General features: G+C 36.3%; 2 protein-coding genes across 2 annotated transcripts; one reads left to right on the forward strand and one right to left on the reverse strand.

The window, feature by feature from the left end:
• Positions 1-3,178: 3,178 nt before the first annotated feature.
• On the reverse strand, positions 3,179-6,501 carry LOC133321645 (zinc finger HIT domain-containing protein 2). The gene is made up of 2 exons (XM_061530731.1): positions 6,479-6,501; positions 3,179-4,334 (listed from the first exon to the last, which is right to left on the reverse strand). Exons 1-2 carry the CDS (start codon positions 6,499-6,501, stop codon positions 3,179-3,181), a joined length of 1,179 nt encoding a protein of 392 aa, XP_061386715.1.
• A 3,057-nt stretch (positions 6,502-9,558) lies between these two features.
• On the forward strand, positions 9,559-26,111 carry LOC133321656 (adenylosuccinate synthetase). The gene is made up of 6 exons (XM_061530742.1): positions 9,559-9,738; positions 15,530-15,632; positions 24,807-25,086; positions 25,152-25,512; positions 25,586-25,770; positions 25,859-26,111. The coding sequence occupies exons 1-6, from the start codon at positions 9,559-9,561 to the stop codon at positions 26,100-26,102; spliced, it is 1,353 nt and encodes a 450-aa protein (XP_061386726.1). The 3' UTR covers positions 26,103-26,111.
• The last annotated feature ends 183 nt before the right edge of the window (positions 26,112-26,294 follow it).

Consider the following 26,294-nt stretch of genomic DNA (forward strand, 5'->3'; position numbering starts at 1 on the left):
AAAAAATAAATTAATTTATTAGAAATAAATAAACTAAAAACTGTTTTGTAAAAATCCGATTACTTACTTAGCTGGCTTGTGACAGAACTTTCGTTCCATAAGCCGAGCTTGAAAAAGATTTCCAGGCGCATCGGTCTTTTGCGCAGTTTTTCCAATGAAATTGAAAGACCATATTCGGCAATGTTGTCTTCCACTTGGTCTTTCCATCTAATTCGTGATCTTCCCCTTCTGCGTGAACCATCAGCTGGTTCGCTTTTATATGCCTTCTGGGCTGGGGCATTTTCATCCATTCTCACAATATGACTTAGCCAACGTAGTCGCTGCAGCTCAATACGTCTAACAATGTCGATGTCCGAGAATAGCTGGTACAACTCATGGTTCATTAGACGGCGATATTCACCGTCAACGCAGATCGGCCATAGATCTTTCGAATAATTTTTCCTCAAACACTCCAAGAGCTGCCTCATCTGCTTGCTTGTTCAAGTACCGATGCTTTAGATCCATATAACAGCACGGGTAGTATCAGCGTCTTGTAGAGTGTGAGTTTGGTCTGGCGGGAGGTGGCCTTGCTTTTGAGTTGTTTGCTCAGACCATAGTAGCATCTGTTGGCCATCACTTATCCTTCAAAACTGATGTCATTCGTCTTGTTTATGGCGGTACCAAAGTATATAAAATGTTTGACTACCTCGAAGCTGTAGTTCTTAGGTTCCACAGTTGGTCCGAATTTACTGGACGTCTTTCGCGTTGATGCCATCAGCTTGGTCTTCTCGCCGTTTACTGGCAGACCCACTCCTTCTCAATTTGTGCAAAGGTGGCTGTTACCGCTCTCAGTATTCGACCCATTATGTCGATGTCATCGGCGTAGGCGTAGGCGAGTAACATGTGTTGTTTGGTGTACATTTCTGTTCACGTTTGCCTCTCGTATGACCTTTTCCAGCAGGATGTTGAAAAGGTCACACGACAAACTGTCACCTTGTCTGAATCCTCGTTCGGTATTAAAGGGCTCCGAGAGGTCCTTTCCGATTTTAACTGCTGATCTTGTGTCAGTTAAAGTTATCCAGCATAGCCGTATTAAATTTGCAGGAATGCCAAACGCAGACATGGCTTTATACACCTCTGAACGGATAGGACTGTCGAATGCGGCTTTATAGTCGACGAATAGGTGGAATGTGTCGATGTGTTTTTCGTGGGGGTTTTCCAGGATTTGGCGCAGAGTGAAAATCGGGCCAATGGTGGATTTGCCATGTCTGAAGCCGCATTTGTATGGCCCAATAATGTCATTGACCATTGGCTTCAATCGTTCACACAGTACGCTGGATAGCACTTTATATGCGATAGGAAGGAGACTTATTTGTCTATAGTTGGCACATATCGTCTGGTCTCCTTTTTTGTACATGAGACACAGGATGCTGAGGTTCCAATCATTGGGCATGCATTCTTCTAGCCAAATTGTACTACTAATCAGCTGATGCATGCTTCTTACCAGCATCTGGCCACCAGCCTTGAATAGTTCGGCTTGTAACCCATCGGCACCTGCTGCTTTATTATTCTTCAGCCGATTGATTGCTATTCTGACTTCTTCTTGGCTAGGTGGTATACACTCTATACCGTCATCTATTATTGGTTCTGGGGTATCCTTTTCACGCTACCATTTGATACCAGAAGTTTTTCAAAATGCTCCTTCCAGATCCTCAGCACGTTGTCTGTATCTGTCACCAGGTTTCCTTCTTCATCTCCACAGGAGGATGTGCCTGCACCAAAGCTTTTGGTGGAGGCACCAACGGGTAAAACACCAACGGGTGTTTTACCCGTTGGAAGAATTTTCGGACTTCATTCTTGTTATTTCTTCTTTTTTTGAAAATACGTTTCTCCTCTCTCATTTTCTCCCGATAGTTCTCCATCTACGTGTTGCTACTGTCCGCAGGGTAGCCCTGTACCCTGCGTTTTTCATATCAGTAGCATTACGACACTCCTGATCGTACCACGGATTTCTTGATGGTAGTCTTTGGTACCCAAGTGTTGCTTTTGCTGCAGTTTATCGGGACAAGGGGTGCTTTCGTCAAGCAATTGGGTAAGTTGAGCGGAGTAGGCTTCTGCTATCTGTTGCAGCTTTTCGACGTCAAATTTCCGTGTTACATTAGATCGCACCGTATAAAAATCTGGATGAATGTCTTCCGTCTATCACAACATGATCGATTTGATTTCTCGTTGTTCGATCGGGAGAAATCCAAGTGGCCTTGTGTATATCGAGATGCTTGAATCTGGTGCTGCTGACATGTTTTTTGCTGCCGCAAAGTCAATCAACCTCATGACGTTGTCAGATGTTTCTTCATAAAGGCTGAATTTTCCGACGGTGGGGCCCAAGATATTTTCCCTTCCGATTTTTGCATTAAAATCTCCTAGCAGAATTTTAATGTCATGGCCAGGGCAACGGTCGTATCCTGTTTCTAGGCGCTCGTAAAGTATGTCTTTGGTCTGTTCATCTTTATCTTCGGTCGGAACATGAGCGCAAACGAGACTGATATAGAAGAACTTCGCTTTTATACGGATTATAGCAATTCGCTCATCTAAAAATCCACGCCTTGAAAAAATATTTTGAAAAAATTCCCGTCTTGATAGTCCTTGAAAAATTATTTTTAAAAACTCCACGCCTTAAAAAACTATTTTTAAAAAAATCACGTCTTGATAGTGCTTGAAAAACTATTTTTAAAAAAATCACGTCTTGATAGTCCTTGAAAAACTATTTTTAAAAAATCCACACCTTGAAAAAATATTTTTAATAAATCCACGCCATGATAGTCCTTGAAAAAAATATTTTTAATAAATCCACGCCTTGTATGATGGGTCCTTGAAAAAAATATTTTTAATAAATCCACGCCATGATAGTCCTTGAAAAAAATATTTTTAATAAATCCACGCCATGATAGTCCTTGAAAAAAATATTTTTAATAAATCCACGCCATGATAGTCCTTGAAAAAAATATTTTTAATAAATCCACGCAATGATAGTCCTTGAAAAAAAATTTAATAAATCACGCCTTGATAGACGAATTCCTAACGAGAATCCACTAAAATTGCGGCGCCTAAATATATGCTATAGTTTTTGCATCTTAGGTAAAATAATGATGTTTCAAGAACAATGATAATTAACATAAAAATTTAACATTTTTACAAAAATTTATTTCAAATCATTTTCCGCATCTCGATTAACATATGATAAATAAAATTCCAATTTTTTAACAATTTGTTGAACTTTTGTACGTGTCAACTCTTCCATGCCACTGCTTAAGGCAAATAATTTTTGAAATTCGGCATGTTCCTTCTTTGCTTTCTTCAAAATATTCTTTGTCAGCTGGAATATTTTCAAAATATCACTTAAGGCAGCCAATTTATTGTGACGTGTTGACATCAATTGCTTGGCATCGGATTGTAGCTGTTCTCGACTTTCTACCAGTAACGATTGAGGTGATCCGGTCGGTAGTAGTTGGGCGGCACCATTTCCAGTGGTTAATGCTTCCATTTCGACAGAAACAATTGCGTCTTCTACCTCTTCAAAATTAGTACCATATTTAAGGCTGGAACTTAAATTTACGAGAAATGCGGCGGCCTCATTTGGATTTGTTAAATGTTCTCCATGAAAATAGCGGGCCGTACATGCATATGCTGTCAAAATATTCCACAAATTGTAGTGCAAACATGGAGCCGGTTCTTTACTGCATATCGTTGAAAATTTTGCGATATTTTCATAAATTGCTGGCATGGTCCAATGTGATGGTTCTTCTTTCTTATTAGAAATATCAACAATTTTGGAATTTTTCGCATCTTTTAACCACCATGGTCTAAAATCGGGTACTAGTTTCATTATATCACCGGTGGCTAGTAATTTTTTAAATTCCTCCTTTTCTTCTGCCGTCAAGTGTTCCCATACTTCATCGGCATCATTGATATCAACATCTTTAAGACGTTCAGCAATATCCAATTCATCACATTCTTCAAATCCCTGTCTCTGTTGCAACGATTCACCATCTTCTTCGGCATCTTCATCCGGTCCACCACCACCTTCCTCCTCATCATCTGAATCTAGTGAATCTTGATCGAAATCTTCAATTGGTATGCCGGCATCAGATTCTCGTATTCTTCTCAGGATGTCATACATTTTTCGTACATCATCGCTGTTTTGTGGATCCCCAGCTTTTGCCGACAATTCATCTTGTATGCATTGTTTGTAGAACTCCTCGGAACATTTTAAGTGCGCTTGGGATTTATAGCAATCGACGGAGCAATATGCAATATTACACCGTGGACAGGTATATTTGAATTTCTGTTTGTTACAGCTGAAATTATAGATGATAAATTAGATGTAATGAAATAGTGGGTTAAATCCAGGAACAAGAAAAAGTTCCATTGATCCAACTATAAGATTATTTAAATGGCTTAATTTGAGTTTAGGTGCTCAACTCGACTTTTTCTGAAAATTTTCCATAAATTACGAATTTATGAGCAAACGAATTTCCGAACTTATAGGTTCACACCTCAGGAAGTGTGGACTTCCCCCATGAACGTCATATATTTTCGTGATCATGCTGACGAGACCTACCCCAACTTACTCCCTTTTTTGGACAAAACTCAGTTTTTTTTTTTCATGGATACTATCAGCCCAGATTTAAGGACTAGTTGATATTACCGAATGTAATGTGTTTTTCCTGTCCTCTGGTGAACTGGAAATAAACGTGCTATTCGTCAAATTATGGAACTGCAGTTTATCATTTTGGGAACAAATGCACTTTACGGACACCTCTCAGATCATTTTGAAATTTTTATCATAGGTAGCCCTTCTGATGCTGATTACAGCAACATAAATTTTTTCGGGGGGAAATCAGTACTTCCCGAGATATGGGGTTCCAAAGTTCAAAAAATACCCCTTTTTATTAAATATATTTAAGAATACCACTCCGAAACGTTTAAATTTCTTACAACACATAGTCCTTTTGGACCTGATTACAACCACATAATTTTTTTGGGAGAACTTCGTACTTCCGGAAATATGGGGTATCAAAATGTAATAAAAACCTACATCTTTTACCCTTACTTATTATCCGACAACAAATTGAGTTAAATTTCATTTTTTTCTGAAAAGCCGGCCTTCGGCCGGTGATTTAAGACTTTCTCCTGTGGACAGGTGGAAAATTGGGCTACGCGAGCAGAATTCTCTTTTAATTTCAATTTTTTTCTAAATAGCCGGCCTTCGGCCGGGGATTTAAGCCTTTCTCCTATGGACAGGTGGAAAATTGGGCTACGCGAGCAGAATTCTCTTTTAATTTCAAATTTTTTCCAAATAGCCTGCCTTCTGCCGGGGATTTAAGACTTTCTCCTATGGACAGGTGGAAAATTGGGCTACGCGAGCAGAATTCTCTTTTAATTTTAATTTTTTCTAAATAGCAGGCCTTCGGCCGTGGACTTAAGACTTTCTCCTATGGACAGGTGGAAAATTGGACACGCGAGCAGAATTCTCTTTTAATTTAAATTTTTTCTAAACAGCCGGCCTTCGGCCGGGGATTTAAGACTTTCTCCTATGGACAGGTGGAAAATTGGGCTACGCGAGCAGAATTCTCTTTTAATTTCAATTGTTTTATAAATAGCCGACCTTCGGCCGGGGATTTAATACTTTCTACTATAGGCAGATCGAAAATTGAGCTACGCGAGCGGAATTCTCTTTTAATTTCTATTTCTTTTTTAAAAGTTATACATGATTGAATAAAATTAAAAGCATATTTAGTAAGTTTCATTACTAAATCCCCGGCCCCAGCCTATTTTTTCCAAACCCAATTTCTCAAAAAGTATGGACTTCCTCCCATATAGTAACATATTTATGTAATCAGGTAAATTATGCATACCTCTGCTGATCCAGAACAATCCAAGTGTCCCTAAAGGAAAAAATCCTTAAATCAAACAAATAACAATATAAGCTTTTTTTTTAAATTTTGGAACTCCATATTTCCGGAAGTACGAAGTTCCCCCCAAAAAAAATTATGTGGTTGTAATCAGCTCCAAAAGGACTATGTGTTGTAAAAAAAACTAAACGTTTCGGAGTGGTATTCTTAAATATGTTTAATAAAAAGTGGGGGTATTTTTTGAACTTTGGAACCCCATATCTCGGGAAGTACTGATTTCCCCCCGTTCTGATTGCTGTAATCAGCATCAGAAGGGCTACCTATGATAAAAATTTCAAAATGATATTGAGAGGTGTCCGTAAAGTGCATTTAAGCCTCATTTTGATTGAAGTTCGAAGATGGTTTAGAAAATAGATCTCTGTATTATATAGCCGTTTGTTTGCGAATAATTTTGCTTCAACAGGATACGATTTGACCGCACAAGTGTATTCATGAAAACAATAATTCGTAATGGTTTTGCTGCAATTGGCATACCTCGCCACCTTGTAAGCTCCTTAGCTGGGAATTTTTTTTATATTTTTACTTACATTTGGCACTCATTTTCGGACATTTTATTTAGAAATTTTAATTAAACAATGGCACTATTCACAAAAGTGAACCACAGAACTAGGTCTCATTATAAAGGTTGTAGTGTGAATGAAAACGAGACGAATGTTTACGAATATGTAAAGGCAAAATACAAAAACAGCTGATATCCAAATTATAATTTGCAACCTAGATCACATCTTGTGATATTTCGCAAAGAGATTGTATTAAAATTTGAATCGATTGGAAAGTGTGTTTTGTCGGACGAAAAAATATAAATTTTAATATATGGTCTGTTCCCGTACTGCAAGAATCTACTCGATTTTACTATTTTCTTCGATATCATAAAGGAAAAAAGTGTTATCGGAGTAAAAAATAGTAGATTCTTGCAGTACGGGAACGTACCAATAATTGTCGTTTGTAGAAATTGGAAAAAAAATATTATGTTATGTGGATCTCTCTTCCTACAAAATGAAGATCTCTCCCAACATGCCTGGGCGGGGAATCTTGTCCAAAATGTTCTGCACCGATTACATTTGATTGTGCCAATGAACAGGTATGATCTTCGTCTTTTCATGAAGATAATACTTGTTTCAGTTCTCAGAGCGGCATTCCGACAGGTTGACAGGACACCAAGTCCTGCCGCTCAGTGACATGATGAATTGGTTCTTACTTCACAGCTTATCGTAATTAGCAGTGGCTTGAGCGCCCAACTTGTAAAAGTTGTTGAACGTTACACTTAATTTTTGTGGGGTAGTTTGTGGTCGGAATTTGCTTTTCATCGACCATTATATTCAGCGTGAGCTTCAATTCAGCAGTTCGAATAGTGAAAAGTGTGGCTGTGGATTTTGTAGCGGATCATTTTAATATTCTTACTGTAAACAGTCGTAGTTGCCTAATTACAACGGCCGAACTTCGGGGGCCCAAATCTAAAGAAGTATAGACATTTTCGTTAAGATAATTAAATTTTTGTAATCAGGACTATAAATTGGCATATATTTAAAAAGAACGGAAAAAATATAAGGTTCCCTGCGAAACTTTGAATGCGCATATCTTACGCAAGAAAACAATTGAAATAGACCTATAGGAAATTTCTGATGAGGATCAGTGGCGAGATCCGAAACTATTGTCATCCCTGCCTTACCCCTCGGCGGACAATGCCATACATTCCCCACTAATAAAAAGTTGTTTTTTATAAAAACAACAAACTGGGATTAAGCCTGACTATTTTGCAAAAACAAAATACAAATGGTATCCCAAATAACCCGCCAAACACTACTGAAGTTGTAGACGAGGCACGGTCATACTGTTTGGTTTATTGCTTAAGTAGCAATACCAACAACAACGTTATGTGCATTCGTCACAAAGTGACGACACATAGCAGTGGGAAATGTATTGTAGTTGTCTGTAAATGCCTTGTTGACCACGAAGTCAGGCGCCAACGAAACGAACTTCTCATTGGGGTCGTATCGCTGGTAACGTAAGAACTTCGAATTTTCACAAGAGACATTTGGGTTTGAAAGGTTTTTTGTAAAGAAGCTATTAATAGCTTCTGGGGAGAATATCCCAACAAAAAACTAAGGGAACTGATGAGGATCAGTGGCGAGATCCGAAACTATTGTCTTCCCTGCCTTACCCCTCGGCGGACAATGCCATACATTCCCCACTAATAAATAGTTGTTTTTTTTTATAAAAACAACAAACTGGGATTAAGCCTGACTATTTTGCAAAAACAAAATACAAATGGTATCCCAAATAACCCGCCAAACACTACGGAAATTTTTTTTTGCTAAGATGTTATTCACCCATCATGAACACGTAATACGAAATACTGAAAATCGGACTGATCGATCTTTATATTAGAGGTTATGTGAAAACAAAAACCTACATAGGAAAAACTGCTGTTTATCATCCTACGAGAACTCAGAATGCTAAATTCGGTTAGAACTTCAAATGTGTCAGGATCCTTATATCAGCCCTATGTCAATCAGGGACCTTTATAGAAGCGTTTTTAATAAATGTCCCCGTTATATGAGGGCTATACGTTAAAAGATCTATAATAAATATATTTAATTGGATCTACAATGGATATATCGAGATGTACGTGATCCACGTTTCGGTACAGCACCATATCACTGTACCATAACATATTCGGTATTTTGGGCACGTTTTACATCCGAATTGGTTATCATTTGATATTTTAGATTCTCATTACCAAAAGTTATCAATCAATTTGTCCGCTATTTGTGGTACCACCCATATAACGGTACCCCGAATAACGTCGGTGGTGGCCAACGTTAGTCCAATGTGTAAAAGCAGTAGGGTATTGAAAGTTGACCATCGCTGAGTGGCAGAAGACACAAATAGTTTGAAAGATATGAAATTTATAATCTAGCTTTCTTCTCCAAAATAGACCCCGATCAGATCCTAAGCTTTGTCAAATATCTGGCATGGCTAAAATAACCATCTTCTAGGCTCTCCAACTCCATCACAATGGAAAATTGACTCTGAGTGAACGGTTGTTATTAACAACCGTACATTTCTAACAAAACATTGGCATTTTGGCGAATTAAGGCACTTTTGAAAAGGGATATTTTTATATTTTAAATCAAAAGTTTCGATCGATTTTATAAATATTTACTAGAAAAATAATTGAATTGGTCGAATTTGTATAGTCGCCTCGCACAATATCCATATCTTCTGCTATCAATCCCAAGTGAGTAGCACTCAGTGTTCTTCTTCACTCCCATTTGTTGACATTTATTTCCTTTCGTTTTGTTCTATTTCCTACAATAAAAAAAGAAAAATAAAATGTGCTTTGGCTCCTGTCATTCGCTTGGCTGACCGAATTTCAATTCTTTACAGTTTTTGTGACGAGCGTGTGGAGACGGTCTCTGGTCTGGTGACGGTCGGTTAAATCCAAACCGCTCGAACGAACGCGCATTTTATAATACAAAAATTTTTTCTGTGTGCTAAAAATTTCTTTGAAAATTTTGAATTTTTGCAAAATTTCTTAAGTGGTTGTGGTGGACCAGACAAACAAAAGAAAGAGGACTCCAACAAGTGTGAATCCATCGGAACTATGACGACACCTGCAAATAGTGTTATGAACGGCAATCACTACGAGGAATTGCATCAAAGACGCCTTAATATGTACAAATCCAAAGTGGATGTTGTACTGGGTGCCCAATGGGGTGATGAGGGCAAAGGCAAAGTTGTGGATATGTTGGCCCTGGATGTTGATATCGTCTGCAGATGCCAGGTACATATAACAAACATATCTACATATGTAGATATTTAAAAAGAAATTAATAATTTAAGAAGAAAAATTTAGATTTTTTAAGGGCGTCATAGTTATTGTGTGTGTGTTTGTCATCCTCCCACTCATGTGTTTGTTGCCTTGCCTTGATTTGCTTTCTATGGTCAAGGACGTTGTCAGTAGTGTCTCTGTCAAAAAATAAGATACAATAACATTTGGTGGAACTACAAATCAACTGAGGCACAGCCGAAGAAAATCATGTGTATAGCATAGCCGCCTTCTGCTAGGGGAAAAGGAAAGAAAGAATAGCTTCTTAGCATGTACCTGCAAAACAGGTTAAGGATTTGCGACCAAGCAGCTGATGTTTTGGCCTATTGCATCAGAATTTCCGCTTGGTTATTTAAACTCTTTTTAGTGTTTGTTGGTGTTGTTTCAGGTTGGTTGCTGGTCGGTCACATGTGTTTATGGTGGTATCATATTGTGTTTCGCCGCTTGTTTCTTTTTTTATTATTATTGGCCTGGTCTGGCCATACAAATGGGGGAAGCACAGACATACAACAGTTTGCTGGCTGTTACATATATACATTTTGTATTTTCTTGTCATTTGCCATTTTTCTCTTGCACAAACCAACAAACAAACAAAGCAGGCGTCTGAATTGTTGGTATATTTTTCTACATTTCGACATATTTCTGGTATCTGCTGCTGCTGTATGCCTAACTATGGGGGTTTACATAACAAAAGAAAATACTCCTCCAGTACAAATATATTTATGCCCCTTTTTTGTCTATATTTCTTGTTGTACAGTGCAAAGGTCTGGCACGTTTCCTTCCTTCTTTCCTCGCTTTCCTTTGCTCCGTTTGTTGGTAGTCAGTCTGTCCACACTATGATATTGTCATCGTCGTTGTCGCCGATGATTGTTTTTGCGTTGTTTTGTTGCTATTGCTGATCACCATCATCATCATCTTGATTGTTCACTTCCTATTTCATCACGTTTTCTGTTTAGAATCGTTTTTATTATTTTTTTTTTTAAATTTACATTTAAATTGTTGTTGTTGTATTTTTTGTCTAGTATTGAAATTTGTATTAATTTGTTTTTTATTTGTTAATTATTATGTCATTTTTTTGTATTAATATTTTGTAAATTGAATTTTTACCGGGGGCAAAGCTTGAAAAATAACGTTCCGCTTTGTTGGCTGTTATCTTGTTTGTCAGAGGTGTTAATAAATCTTGAGATAGTAAAAAACATTCTGATGTTGTTGTAGATCGACGACTGTATAATGACCTTGTTGCGAATGTTTCAAATAGTTGTTCCCCATACAAACCTGCATATACACATACATGTATTTATTGATCGTTCTTCCAGGAAACTTATTGTATACCCTTCAACATTACAATGGAGCTCGCAATATTTAGGCAGTGGTGGTTTTTTAGTATAGCGGTTTTTGGAACCGATCTTGGCCTTGAGGCTAGATTCCCATTCATGAAAAATTATAAATCATGAAAATGTATAGAGCTTTGCAAGCGTTCCTAGTATTGAATATTGGATATATCGGTCCATTTTTTGGTATAGCCTCCTTTTATTGGTACTAAAAAACATCGGTCCTTTTGAGAATATGCATAGAACCACTTTTTGAGGCGATTTATTCATTTCCATCCGTCTGTCCATTTATAATCCGATTTGGATAAAATTTGCTCCAGCTCATTTTTTGGTACAACGACAACCCCTATTGAAATCGGAGATAATCATTTCAGATTTAGATATTGCTCCCTATATTTTCGAACGATTTTATTTAAATGGTGCACCAAACTCACAAGGTTTGTCCGATTAAGACAAAATTTTGCACAGCGTACTGAATTCAGGCCAGTTTGACATCTGTGAGGTTTTGTTGAATTCGGTCCAGATTTAGATATAGCTCCCATATATATTTGCGTCCGATTTTATTAAAATGATGTACCAAACTCCCAAGGTTTTTCCTATTCGGGCAAAATTTTGCATAGCTTACTGAAGTAAGTCCAGGTTGATGTCTGTAAAGTTTTGTTGAAATGGGCCCAGATTTAGATATAGCTCCCATATATAGTTTCGTCCGATTTTAGGTAAATGGTGCAGCAAACTAACAAGGTTTGTCCGATTAAGACAAAATTTTGCACAGCGTACTCAATTTAGGTCAGTTTGACATCTGTGAAGTTTTGTTGGAATCGGCCCAGATTTAGATATAGCTTCCATATATATTTTCGACCGATTTCATTAAAATGGTGCACCAATATTTGTCCGATTGAAAAAATATTTTGCACATCGTACTGAATTAAGTCCAACTTGATGTCTGTGAAGTTTTATTGAAATCGGTTCAGATTTATATATAGCTCCCATACATAATTTTTTGGATTTCATACAAACGTTAAACCAAAAAATTCAAGTATGCCCGATTTTTCATGCAATTTTTATAGATTTCAGAATGGTTAAAATATCTATGTAGATCACAATTTTTTTCTCCCAATTTAATTCCAATCTAAAGGATATTTTACACATTATCATCTCTTGTATGTAGCCAAAGTGGTGAAACGTATCATATAGTCGGCTCCGTCGGACTTTTGACCCTTCCTTACTGGTTTTAGATTGGAATGAAAATTTATGCTCATTGCTTTATTGGATTTGCCATATCGACGGATATTTTTTCTTGTGGAATGACATTCTCACGTTTCTTGATTTGGTTATTATTTGTCTAATTTGAAATTAGTTTCAGATCTGGTAGTAGCACCTGACAAAACACACGCGTTGACGATTTGTGATTATATATATCTAGGCAAATCTCTTACGTACAATAAACAAGTTATATTCAAATACGGTGTTACTTTCACAGAAGAATAGAAAAAAAAAACGAGCAACAACAAACATTAAAGGTGGCGCACACACATACACATACATTGTTTGGTAAACACTTGCTATTTGTTTTGCTGTTGTTTTTTATATAAAAATAAAAAAACTGTTTTTCCATATTATAAATTATAATAATCTCTGACCAAAATCCCCCTTTCAACCCTTGAATTTATGCTGAAATTAATGGTATAAGTTTTTTATGACTTTTATACATGAGAATTGTTCACAGGATTTACAAATAATATCGTATGCTCTTATTATAGTACTGGCCTTTAATAAGTCTCTCAAAGGCAGAGTCCATTTTAACCATACGTGGATTGTATTTACAATTTCAAGTACTGGTTCCAGGTCAATTAACATTGAGAGAACTGCGCGAAGTGCAGGTAAATATGGACAGTTGCTTATATCAAGGTGTCCGCTTTCCTAGATATAGAAGGAGCTTTCAACAACGTTAAACTTGAGTCCGTAAACCACTCAAAAACGTTAGCATTCCTGAACCCTTACTTGTTGGTTAGATATAATGCTAAATAACAGAATTATAAATTCAACTGTAGGGGATACCAAAATCAGGAAAACAGTAACAAGAGGTACTCCTCAAGGCGGGGTGCTCTCACCGTTGCTATGGCTATTGGCAATCAATAACATACTGATGGAACTGGACGGGAAAGGTATCAAACGACGTGTGATATTGTTTTCCGGAAAATTTCCGTCAACAATCTCGGAGCTTATACAATCCTGGACTGTCAATTACGATGGAATAGGAACGCCGAGGAACGGTGTTATCCTGAACGAACAAGGTATGACATTGGACCAACGCGTAAAACCAGTCCTGAGATTTGACGATATAGATGTCGTTATCCCTAACAGAGACGACTGGAACCGTAGCATCCCTCCTCTTGACGATTTGGCTTTTTATACAGACGGATCCAAGATGGAGGAAGGTACAAGGGCGGGCGTCTACTGTGAAAGGCTAGTCCTTGAGTGTTTTCCAAGATGAAATTTTCGTTATTTGGTAGGCAGTGGAATTGAAGAAATGTCTGGATCCAGATAGTCTGGATAGTATGGCGGCTCTTAAAGCCATTAAATCCTGTACAATCAATCCTGAGTTCGTCCTCGAGTGTAGAGTAGTTTTGGAAACACTCACAGCTATCGGCTGTGTTGGGTACCAAGACAACGTGACATCATGGACAATGAAAAAGCAGACGAATTAGCTAGACGAGGATCTCAATCTACAGATCTAGCAATCGATTGCCACTTATCTTTCATCTGTTTTTTGGAACTTTGAGGCGTTCTTCGACGATCGAGCCAATAAACTCTGGCACGATGAACCTATGTGCAATATGTCAAGATCTATCTGGCCGACTCTGTCAACCAAGAGAACAAACTCACTGTTCAACCTGAGCAAAGCTGAAATTAGAGTAATGACAGGAGTCATTACTGGTCATGGCAATATCAGGGTCTCTTTACCAGTAAATGGGACCATGATGTTACTGATTACTGCAGACTCTGTGCTGACGAGGAGGAGACGGAGACAATTGAGCTTCTCACTGGGTGCTTATTTTCCAAGGTCTCTAAGCTTCTTTTGAACTCTGGAACCTGCTTTAATCTACAGCATCATTAGAAACCGAAAGTGGTTGGGAAAGTGCAACCTTATCACGTAATATGTTTTCTGTCCAATTTCTATATATAAATTTCTATATATAAATGTCTATATATAAATTGTTGTATTCCCACCTTCCTCTCAATAATTCTTGTTAGCTTCTTATCCGTTCCTTAGTTTTATTTTTTTTTCTAATCACAACCGATTTGCGTGGATTTTTAAAATTTGTTTTTTTTTCCCAAACTCTAATATTAAAAAACATTTTTAGAGCAGTGCCAATAATCCTGGTTTTTTAAATAATTTTTCAAGCTACGCCAATAAGCCTGGGGTTATTTTTTCAATATGAGTGGATTTTTTTAAAATATAATGCATTACCGTAAGCTTTAGGTAAATGAAGTTATGCTAAAAAATATAAGAAACTTTTCTAAATAAGTTTTAGTTCGAATTTATGCAAAATAAAAGAATAGTTTTTATCATTGCCTGAAATGCCAATATTAAATCTCGTACATGGGGGGTTCGTCCAGTTGACGTAGCTGTTCTTTTTGTTTGCATCATTATGTTATAACAATCATATGACAATATTTGTTTTATTTGGAATGTCAAAGTCAAAATAAAAAAAAAAAACTTGGCAAAAAACTTCTATAATTTATTGGCGAAATTTCTTTCGCGTTGGGTAATATTTTTTTCCGAAATACTTCTCCTATTATTTATTTATTTTTTTATAATCATTGAACATTTTTCTAAAATATATATATATATATATATATATAACTATATGTTTTATTTATTTCTTAAATTGTTGGATTTTTTGTTTTGCATGAAATATGAAACAAGTGGCGGATTTTATTGTATACAACAATGTTTATTTATATTTTATTTTGAATATTTGCCAAAAAAACATAACAACATACATACATATAGTAAATACCCCTTTGTTTACTTTTCATTTAGTTGACTTGGGTGCATTATATTTAATTTTCAAAAAAAAAAAAGTATTATTTCTTAAATTTATAATAATAAAAAATTATAATAATATTATATGTAATATATTTTATATATTTTAATAATATTTATTTATTAATATATTTAACTATATGCTGGTACATCATGAAGTCGAAAATATAATCTTATGAGGAAGTTAATAAATTCCTACTCATTTGTTCCCATCAGGGTTTTGACTATTTTATTATTGGTATGCAAAATCTAATATTTATTTTAACCTTCATTGACTATTTTGTTTATATATTTAATATACATAACTTTTTTGTATTAAATTTTAATCCCCTATCCTATCCTATTTATTTTTTTTCATTTTCAGGGTGGCAATAATGCTGGTCACACTGTCGTTGCAAATGGCACCGAATTTGATTTCCATCTCTTGCCCAGTGGCATTGTCAATGAAAAATGTATTTCAGTAATCGGTAAGTTTATTTCACAATACAAACATATATAGGCAAATATGTATATTATTCTTGTAGTTGTTGTTAATTTTTTGTTCGTGCTGTAAACTATTCCAAGGTAACTGGACTCCCTGTTCTGTTTTTTTATTATCTGTGTCATTTTTATCACATCAAGATTTTTTCAAACTGATTAGATAACCCGAAAAAAGAAACTTGTTGTTCGTTGCGTTGAAAATCGTTTGCAAAATATATTTTAGCACGCAAATCCAATAAACCACTACTCTCTATAGTGAGAATATTAACTAATCTAGAAAAATAAACGTGAGTGGGTTCATTTCCAGCTAATATTCAACTCCGATTATTATACCCTTCATCACACTGTGGTACAGGGTATTATGTCTTTGTGCATATGTTTGTAACAGGCAAAAGGAAACGATATGGACACATGGTTCCTTTTGAGAACATGTATAGAATCACTTTCTGAGCTGATTCTATTGAAATTGCGAAAAATCGGTTCAAATTTAGATATATGTCTCACATATATTTTCGTACGATGCACCGAAGTCCTTAAATATCTTTCGATTTGCACGAAATTTGTTATAGCGTACTGAATTAAGTCTATAATGATGTGTTCTAAGTTTCGTGAAAATCGGTTCAGATTTAGATATAACTCCCATATATAATTTCGTCCGATTTATGTTAAATGGTCCACCAAAGTCCCTATATACCTTTCGATGTGCACGAAATTTGGTATAGCGTACTGAATTAAGTCTATAATGATGTATTCTAAGTTTCGTGAAAATCGGTTCATATTTAGATATAGCTCCAATATATAATTTCGTCCGATTTAAGGTAAATGGTCCACCATTGTCCCTATATATCTTCCGATTTGCACGAAATTTGGAATTGTGTACTGAATTAGGTCTAAAATGATGTGCGTTAAGTTTCGTGAAAATCGGTTCAGGTTTTGATATAGCTATCGTATATATTTTCGTCCGATTTAAGATAAATAGTGCGCCTAAATCCCTATATATCTTTCGATTTGTTTGAAATTTGGCATAGCACACTATATTAAGTCTACAATGATGTTTGTTAAGTTGCGTGAAAATCGGTTCAGATTTAGATATAGCTCCCATATATATTTTCGTCCGATTTAAGGTAAATTGTGCAACATGCAACGTTTAATTTCATGTCAATGTTTTTTTTTCGAAAGGGCTACGTCTGTTAGGAGACTATATTCTACATAGTCTACAAAGTGGTGAAGGGTATCATATTGTCGGTTCAGTCCGACTTTACTACTTTCCTTACTGGTTTTTTCGATAACATTTTATTAGCTGATTTGCACACTGATAGTTTCATTTGAAAGGAAATTGACAGACGAACTGCATAAAGGGCTTGAAATTGAGCTGAGACGTTTAGGCTCGAGGGAGGTAGTTTTTATAAACGAGCTGAAGGGAGTCTTTATAGATGAGCTGAAGGCAGTCTTTAAAGACGAACCGAAACATGGAATCTTTATAGACGAGCTGAAGGTAGTCTTTAAAGACGAACCGAAACATGAAATCTTTATAGACGAACTGAATGGAGTCTTCATAGAAGAGCTGAAGGGAGTCTTTATAGACGAACGGAAGGCAGTCTTTAAAGACGAACCAAAACAAGGAAACACTTAAAACATTTGATAGATAGATAGTTTTCAAAAATTCCTTTACTTCTCGCAAATTTCAACTACCGCGTACCTTAACGCCATGTTGTTTTTGTTTTTTGTTTTATTATTATTTGATAAGACTCAACTGAACTATATAGTTTTGGTTTGGTTTTTTTCGTATTCATTCATTTTATGTAATCTCTGGCCCATCATCTCAAGGCCCCATCGTCACTACAATAAAAATTATTATCTGAGAGTGACGCATTGCAAAATATGTACATTTTCAATTAGTAGAGTATGTGATTGTGTGGTGGTGGCACGGCAAATATTATCTTCTACTTATGGCCTATAGAATAACAGTATTAGTCATTATTACTTGGGGTTTTGTAACAAAAAACAAAACTAATTTATACAACGAGGTTTAGAATTAAAAAACAAAACTGATTTCCCCCCTTCTTCCCCTATTTCATTATTTATTTATTTTCTGATTAATATATCCTTCACATTAAATTGAAGATAAAATTTCCATTTTATTTATTTATTATAATAGTTTATATTATTTATACAACTATTTGTGTGTGTTTTTTTGCGGAACCCACCTCCCCCACACACACACACTTCGACATAACAAAAATTATAAATGCGTTACAATTTTACTCTGCTGTAATAACTTTTAATTGAATATAAACAAAAAAAAAGGCATTTGTCTGTCAGTCCATTGGTTGACTGATTCGTTGGTTTTTTAATCGATTTGATAATTTTGTTGTTTATTTTCATGTATATTGGCATTTAAGCCATTTTCTTTCTTGTACTTTCACAGTATGCATATTAGTTGTTTGTTTGTTATTCCCCACCCCGCGCCCTTGTGCAAAATACTCATTGTTATCATATTTTTTTGTCACAAGACTAATTTTATTTGATATATATTTCAAACCATAGCAATTTGTTTTCGTTTCGTGGAGTTTGACACTGACACTGTATTACGTTGTGCGTCGTTTAGTCGTTCGTTATATGAAACAATTTAAAAGTAATTCATATTAAAAGTATATTTAATGACAGGCGGTAACAATCATCATGATATGGTCGTTAACAAATTAGGCAATCATCATTCACGGAATGGTACAACAAACTTCTTTAGATAACAATCATCGTATAGATATCGTTGAACTGTTGTTTATTAATAAGGCAAAGGTAGTATTCATAGACGAGCTGAAGGGAGTCTATAGATGAGTCCTTATAGGCAAGCTGAAGGAAGTACTTATAGACGAGCTGAAGGGGAGTTTTTTATAGACGAGCTGAAGCAGGGAGTCTTTATAGACGAGCTGAAGCAGTGAGTCTTTATAGACGAGCTGAAGCAGGGAGTCTTTATAGACGAGCTGAAGCAGGGAGTCTTTATAGACGAGCTGAAGCAGGGAGTCTTTATAGACGAGCTGAAGCAGGGAGTCTTTATAGACGAGCTGAAGCAGGGAGTCTTTATAGACGAGCTGAAGCAGGGAGTCTTTATAGACGAGCTGAAGCAGGGAGTCTTTATAGACAAGCTGAAGCAGTGAGTCTTTATAGTCGAGCTGAAGCAGGGAGTCTTTATAGACGAGTTGAAGCAGGGAGTCTTTATAGACGAGCTGAAGCTGGGAGTCTTTATAGACGAGCTGAAGCAGGGAGTCTTTATAGACGAGCTGAATCAGGGAGTCTTTATAGACGAGCTGAAGCAGGGAGTCTTTGTAGACGAGCTGAAGCAGGGAGTCTTTGTAGACGAGCTGAAGCAGGGAGTCTTTGTAGACGAGCTGAAGCAGGGAGTCTTTATAGACGAGCTGAAGCAGGGAGTCTTTATAGACGAGCTGAAGCAGGGAGTCTTTATAGACGAGCTGAAGCAGGGAGTCTTTATAGACGAGCTGAAGCAGGGAGTCTTTATAGACGAGCTGAAGCAGGGAGTCTTTATAGACGAGCTGAAGCAGGTAGTCTTTATAGACGAGCTGAAGCAGGGAGTTTTTGTAGACGAGCTGAAGCAGGGAGTCATTATAGACGAGCTGAAGCAGGGAGTCTTTATAGACGAGCTGAAGCAGGGAATCTTTATAGACGAGCTGAAGCAGGGAGTCTTTATAGACGAGCTGAAGCAGGGAGTCTTTATAGACGAGCTGAAGCAGGGAGTCTTTATAGAAGAGCTGAAGCAGGGAGTCTTTATAGACGAGCTGAAGCAGGGAGTCTTTATAGACGAGCTGAAGCAGGGAGTCTTTATAGACGAGTTGAAGCAGCGAGTCTTTATAGACGAGCTGAAACACTGAGTCTTTATAGACGAGCTAAAATGTGCTGTCGTTTCATCAATGTAATAATTTTACCACACTGTGGTACAGGGTATTATGTCTTCGTGCATATGTTTGTAACAGGCAAAAGGTAACAAGATGGTTTCTTTTGAGAATATGCATAGAATCACTTCCTGAGTCGATTTATGCGTGTCCGTCCGTATGTTGATGTTAAATTGTAAACAAAATACAGGTCGTATTTATCATCCGATTTGGATGAAATTTGGCACAGCTCATTTATTTGGCCCAAGGACGAACCCTATTGAAATTGAGAAAAATCGGTTCAGATTTAGATATATCTCCCATAGATAATTTCGTTCGATTTAATATAAATGGTGCACCAAAGTTCTTATATGTCTTTCGTTTAATTTCATGACAATGTTCTTTTGAAAAGTCGACGTCTGTTAGGAGACTATGTAGAATATACCCAAAGTGGTGAAGGGTTTCATATAGTCAGACTTTACTACTTTCCTTACCGGTTTTAGTTATCCTATTAGATTACTTCGTGTTCCACTTTAATTTTTCTGCTACGGAAGGCTTATGGGTATCAAAAATGATTATAATGGGGATTTTTTACATTCATTGTCGTATATATACACGACAGTTTGCTAGCAGTTTTTTATGATACAAAATGCGAACGAGTATGATAAGTAAGATACATTTCAGTTTTATGATATACATACGTCACCACACACACATACCTATCAAGCAAACGTTATATCATTTCGTTATACAAGTGTTACAAATTTGAAAAAATCATATGTTTGTGTAATACTTTTGCATGGTATCGTTTTTGAGAAAATGTTCATCTAATTAGGATAGAAGGAAGATCACATGGAATCTATATCCAGTACTCTTGGATCTAAGCAGAATAGAAGTATGTGTTTTCAAAAAATGTAGAATAAAGAATAAATCATGTTCTTGAATAAATCAGTTTTTAGCTTAGACCCCCATAGGTAGGTCAAGAGAACCTTAAAAAAACAACGTTTATACCAGTAAATCGGACGATATATCTAAATATGAACCGATTTTCACGCGACTTAGCACATATCATTATAGACTCAATTCAGTACGTTATGCCAAATTTCGTGCAAATCGAAAAATATATAGGGACTTTTGTGCACCATTTATATGAAATCGGACGAAAATATATATGGGAGCTATATCTAAATCTGAACCAATTTTCACGAAACTTAGCACACATCATTCTAGACTAAATTCAATACTCTGTGCCAAATTTCATGCAATTTGAAAGAAATTTATTGGCCTAAGTGCACCATTTATATAAAATCGGACGAAAATATATATGGGAGCTATATCTAAATCTGAATCGATTTCAATAAAACTTCGCGTACGTAATTCTGTACTTCAGTACATTATGTAAAATTTTGTCGCAATCGGACTAACCTTCAGAGTTTTGATGCACCATTTATACAAAAGCGGACGAAAATATATATGGCAGCTATATCCAAATATGAACCGATTTTTTCCAATTTCCATAGCGTTCTTCCTTGAACCAATAAGTGAGCTACGCCAAATTTCATCTCATTCGGAACATGAATGCGACCAGTACTTTGTTTACATTATAACATGGACAGACGGACGGACCGACATGCATAAATCGACTCAGAAAGTGATTGTATGCATATTCTCACGTTTCCTTTTGCCTGTTACAAACATATGCTCAAAGATACCACAATGTGGTGAAGGCCATAAAAATACTTCCTGCTTCCGCTCGTATATAAGACTCCTTTACGCTGGCATATACGCCGTTTACGCCGTTTATAAAAAATTCCTCTTTCCATTTAGGAAACATTCCATTCTGCTCATCCATGAAAACTCCCTTGAACTCATCTATAAAGACACCAACTGTATGTAATCTGAGTGGAGTCCATTTGTCCGAGAATTGGCTAACTCAGCTTTGATTAGTCAATTCTCGCCTATTCGATCATGAATTCAGTGCTACACGGCTTTTGTATCCGTTGCCCTCGACTGTTTATTTCATTTCCATTTACCCCAGTTTCTTTTCTGGAAGGTTAGATTCGATATCATGTCTTCAAATTCGTAGTACATTGATGGATGGTACGGATCGTGATTTAGACACTTTCATATTTAAATTTAGGGCATATGGAATCTAATCGCTCTCAGTCTAGATTTACTAACAATCTGCAAAAGAATCCGATACCATTCACCTCTGTTCTCCGTAGGGAAAACAAAAATTAGTAACCTTCCAATTTATTTTATAAAGAATCCAGGCTCCATCAGTACAATATTATGCGTTTCTTCTCCAACTAATAAAGACTCATTGTACTTAACTCTAGTATACAATGACTCACTCGTCTGTTAGGATCCCTTCCTTCAGCTAGTGTATAAACACTTCCTCTAGCTCGTCTTTACCGATTCCCTCCAGCTCGTCTATAAAGACTGCCTTCGGTTCGTTTATAAAGACTGCTACTCAGTTATGGTATCCGTTGCCCGTCGACTGTTTATTTAATTTCCAATTACCCAATATATTTTTGTTGGGTTTTCTTTCCAAGTGAAAAAAAACTGTTCCCCATCAATAACTATTTTCTGCAACTAGATGTTTTTATTGGTGCTTTAAATTTGAAAGATTTCAAATCGTTACCTGTTTAAAGAGACTTAACGTCTTCTACATTATTTACCTTTATAAAATACATTTTATCCAATATTCATTTCCTTGCCAGAATCACTATTTAGCATCCCACTACTACCGGACAAGAAACAACAGCATATACAAAAACAATGCAAATTTTCAAAATCTTTTAAGATTTGGCCCCCCTGTAGAAGAAAACAAAAACAATATTTAGCACGTTCCGTTCAATGAAATGTTCTTAATGCTTGTTCTTATTTGATTTTTTGTCTTGTGTTCGTCATTTCGAAGTCATGTGATTACACACAGAAAACAAAAACGTTTTTTTTTTTTTTTTTGTTATTAGCTTTTTGTTGTATATACTAGGTATACCACGGACCATGATATGGGGGAGGTACACATAGAACCAACAACAACAATAAGAGCATCGACAAGATAAATAATATACTCGTAAAATGAAAATTAGATTTAAATTTATAAAACAAAAAAAAAAGTGAAAACATCACAGCATCATCTCATCGAGAGGGAAAATCATGGCAGCCAAGGAGAAATTGCTGTGAAACATTGTCTAATGTTGTTGTTTTACTAAATATATATACACTTGTGTATATATGTAGTTGAAATGTTTATATATCGTCGTATGTATAAAATAATTTATTTTTATTTTGCATTCGGTGAATGTCAAGGGAAGAGTGAAAGGCTTTTGTCTTTAGAAGATTTTCATTTCAGTGTTTTTGGTTTTGTGTTTGATTTTTTGGCAAGTACGAATTACGAATCTGACAGACACACAAAAAAACAATAACAATATCATAGACAGATAATCATGAAGTAACAATAATTTCATGGTTCCTTGCATGCATGCTTGGTAAGAATGTATGTACGTGGTCATGATGTCGTCGTTTATTGTTATCTCTCACATCCAAAAAACACAATTTATTGGATAATTTAAGACGTTCAACGCAAATTCATGAATGAATGACGACAATAAACAAGAAGCGAATATGACTTTGATTGGTAGATGACAGGGAATATGCATAATAAATACCATCACCACATAAGCTTTTATATTACAAATTAGAATAAAAATATTAAAAAGTTATTTTCGTTACTAACGATAAAATTTTAGTTAGGAAAATGATTTTTGAAAATTGCACCCTTCCAATTAAAGTTTTGAAAATCCCTCAATAGAAAAAAAAATATTTATTTTCAAGAACAAACAATTAAAAACAAAACACTTGTCTAAATATTAAGAATCCCCATAAATGTCCAGTTGTATGCTGGAATGTTCTGGATATGCCGTAAGAAGAATTTTTTTCTTTTGCAGTGTTAAAGTGTAGTTTGTTTGGATGATACAATTTTGTTTGTACTGCTCGGTATTATACTTAGAGTCTAATACTGTTGGAAATATAAAAGGATTCCGATCATGGAGAATTTAAGAAATCAACATTAGTCAAAACGCTAGTGTCCTCAACATAACACCAGGTTGTAATTTTTTGACGAGAATCTGAAAAGCTATCTGCCCTGAATTCTCTCGCCGAAGAACTTCTTCGCTGTTGTCACATAATAAGAGAGAGATCAAAATTATTGTGGGGAGCATAATAGGTCACTGCAAGATTAGATCTCTCACTTCGAAATGGGACTCCAGAGGAGAGGATTACTGTCGTCTATATGAGGACGAAGAAGAGCTAGAAACAATTGAACATATCCTCTGTAGTTGTCCATCGCTGAGTGGCAAAATACTCAAACACTTTGAAAGATATTAAATTAATAATCTAGCTTTCTTCTCCAAAAATAGAGTCCAATCTTCTCCAATAGGCTTTGTCAAAAATCTGGCATGGCTAAAGTAACCATCTCTAGGCTTTCCTTTCTTCTACTATTTTCTCCTCTCTCCCACTCTCTCTTCTTTCCCCCTTTTCTTTTCAGTTATCAAGTATGATCACAATGGACAATAGTCTCCGAGTGAACGGTTGTTACTAAACAACCGTACATCCCTAACCTAGTCTCCTTGCCATGACAATGACTTAACAATTTAGTCTATGTGAAGACGCTCGTCCATAAAGACTCCTTTTCGATCGCCTATAAAGACTCCCTTTCGCTCGTCTATAAGGACTCCCTTCAGCTCGTCTATACAGACTCCCATATGCTCGTTCAGCTATTAGGATTTCCTGTCTTCAGCTCGGCTATAAAAATTTCCTCCCTTCAATTCGTTTTTAGACTCCCTCTAAATCGTCTATAGAGATTCCCTCCAGTTCGTTCATTAATACTCCTTCTAGCATGGCTATAAAGAGTCCTTCCAGCTTTCCTAAAAAATGTCCTCTAGCTGTTCTATAAAGACTCTGTTTCCCCCGTCTATAAATACTCCCTGTAGCTTGCCTATGAATACTCCCTGTAGCTTGTCTATAAATACTTCTCCCTATAAAATGTCCTCTAGCTGTTCTATAAAGACCCTATTTCTCTAGTCTATAAATACTCCCTATAGCTTATCTATAAATACTCCCTCCAGCTTGTCTATAAATAGTCCATTGCGTTTCCCTATTAAGACTTTTTTGGATTCTCTACTCCCTTTTTTGTTGATTTGTTTCTCCATTTATTTTTTAAATAAAAAACTAACCCATTTTATTCCCTCCTCCTCCTTCTAATTACAGGTAATGGTGTTGTCATTCACTTACCCTCACTCTTCGAGGAATTGAGCAAAAATGAAGCTAAGGGCCTACAAAAGATCGAACATCGTTTGATCATTTCCGATCGTGCTCATTTAGTGTTCGATTTCCATCAGGCCGTCGACGGTATGCAAGAAGCTGAAAAGGGTGGCAAATCGTTGGGTACCACCAAAAAGGGTATTGGTCCAGCCTACTCCAGCAAGGCTACACGTAATGGTATACGTGTTGGTGAATTGCTGGGCGATTTCAATCTCTTCAGTGATAAGTAAGTGGGACAGGAAATTGTTTTTTAAATAAAAAAATTAATTGCTATTTTTTCTTGTTATACAGATTCAAGACCATTGTGGCCACTCACGTTCGCCTGTTCCCCTCCATCAACGTCGATGTTGATGCTGAATTGGCACGCTACAAAGAATATGCGGAAAAGATTCGCCCATATGTCAAGGATACAATTTGCTTTTTGCACACTGCCTTGCGTCAGGGTAAGACCATTTTGGTTGAAGGCGCCAATGCTGCAATGTTGGATATTGATTTTGGCACATATCCCTATGTGACCAGCAGTAATTGTAGTATTGGTGGTGTGTTGACTGGTCTTGGCCTGCCACCACAAACAATTGGTGAAGTTATTGGTGTTGTCAAAGCCTATACGACACGTGTTGGTGATGGTCCCTTCCCCACCGAGCAATTGAATGTAAGCTAAATAATTCTCCCAATAATTTAAAATGCAATGCTAATTTCCTTATTGTTTTGTTTTGTGGTTACAGGAAATTGGTGAGCTGTTGCAAACTCGCGGCTTTGAAATTGGTGTTACCACCAAGAGAAAACGTCGTTGCGGTTGGTTGGATTTGCCTCTACTGAAATATACCTCATTAGTTAATGGCTATACCTGCATCTGCCTTACAAAACTTGATATCCTAGATACTTTAGATGAAATCAAAGTTGCTGTCGCGTAAGTTTTCCACCGCACACACACTCCCAACAACAAATCATGGTTCTAATTTCCTTTCTCCTTCTCATCTATCTATCCATACATCCAGGTACAAACGTTCGAATGGTGAAAAGCTGGATCATTTCCCTGGCACCATTGCCGAATTGGGCACCATTGAGGTCGAATATGCCGTTCTGCCCGGCTGGAAGACGAGTACGGAAAATATCCGCGACTTCAAGGAATTACCCGAAAACGCACAAAAATACGTACGCTTTATTGAGAGTGAACTGGGTGTACCGATACGATGGGTCGGTGTTGGCAAGGGCCGTGAATCTATTATTAATGTACATTAGCACTTAGCACCTTTCTCCTTTTAGTTTAACGCAATTATTTTAAAAGCATATATACCTATATATTCAACAAATGAAAGAAACAAAATATGCCCCACCACTTTTTTCTTCTTTTGATTTTTATTGTTTTTTTTTCTTCTCCATTTATTTTTTTGGGTAATTTTTTAAAATGCTAAATATATATTTCAGTGAAAA

This window comes from Musca vetustissima, unplaced genomic scaffold, assembly GCF_032173495.1.
Source record: "Musca vetustissima isolate MV318-11 ecotype Yass unplaced genomic scaffold, APGP_CSIRO_Mvet_v1 utg11827, whole genome shotgun sequence".
NCBI lineage: Eukaryota > Metazoa > Arthropoda > Insecta > Diptera > Muscidae > Musca > Musca vetustissima.

Excerpts from the sequence above, each read along its gene's own strand:
- LOC133321656 (XM_061530742.1), top strand. The coding sequence starts at position 9,559 with ATGACGACACCTGCAAATAGTGTTATGAACGGCAATCACTACGAGGAA. Across the intron at positions 25,087-25,151 it reads TTCAATCTCTTCAGTGATAA|ATTCAAGACCATTGTGGCCA; the intron begins GTAAGTGGGACA and ends CTTGTTATACAG. Across the intron at positions 25,513-25,585 it reads TCCCCACCGAGCAATTGAAT|GAAATTGGTGAGCTGTTGCA; the intron begins GTAAGCTAAATA and ends TTGTGGTTACAG.
- LOC133321645 (XM_061530731.1), bottom strand. The coding sequence starts at position 6,501 with ATGTCCGAAAATGAGTGCCAAAT. Across the intron at positions 4,335-6,478 it reads TCCGAAAATGAGTGCCAAAT|CTGTAACAAACAGAAATTCA; the intron begins GTAAGTAAAAAT and ends CTATAATTTCAG.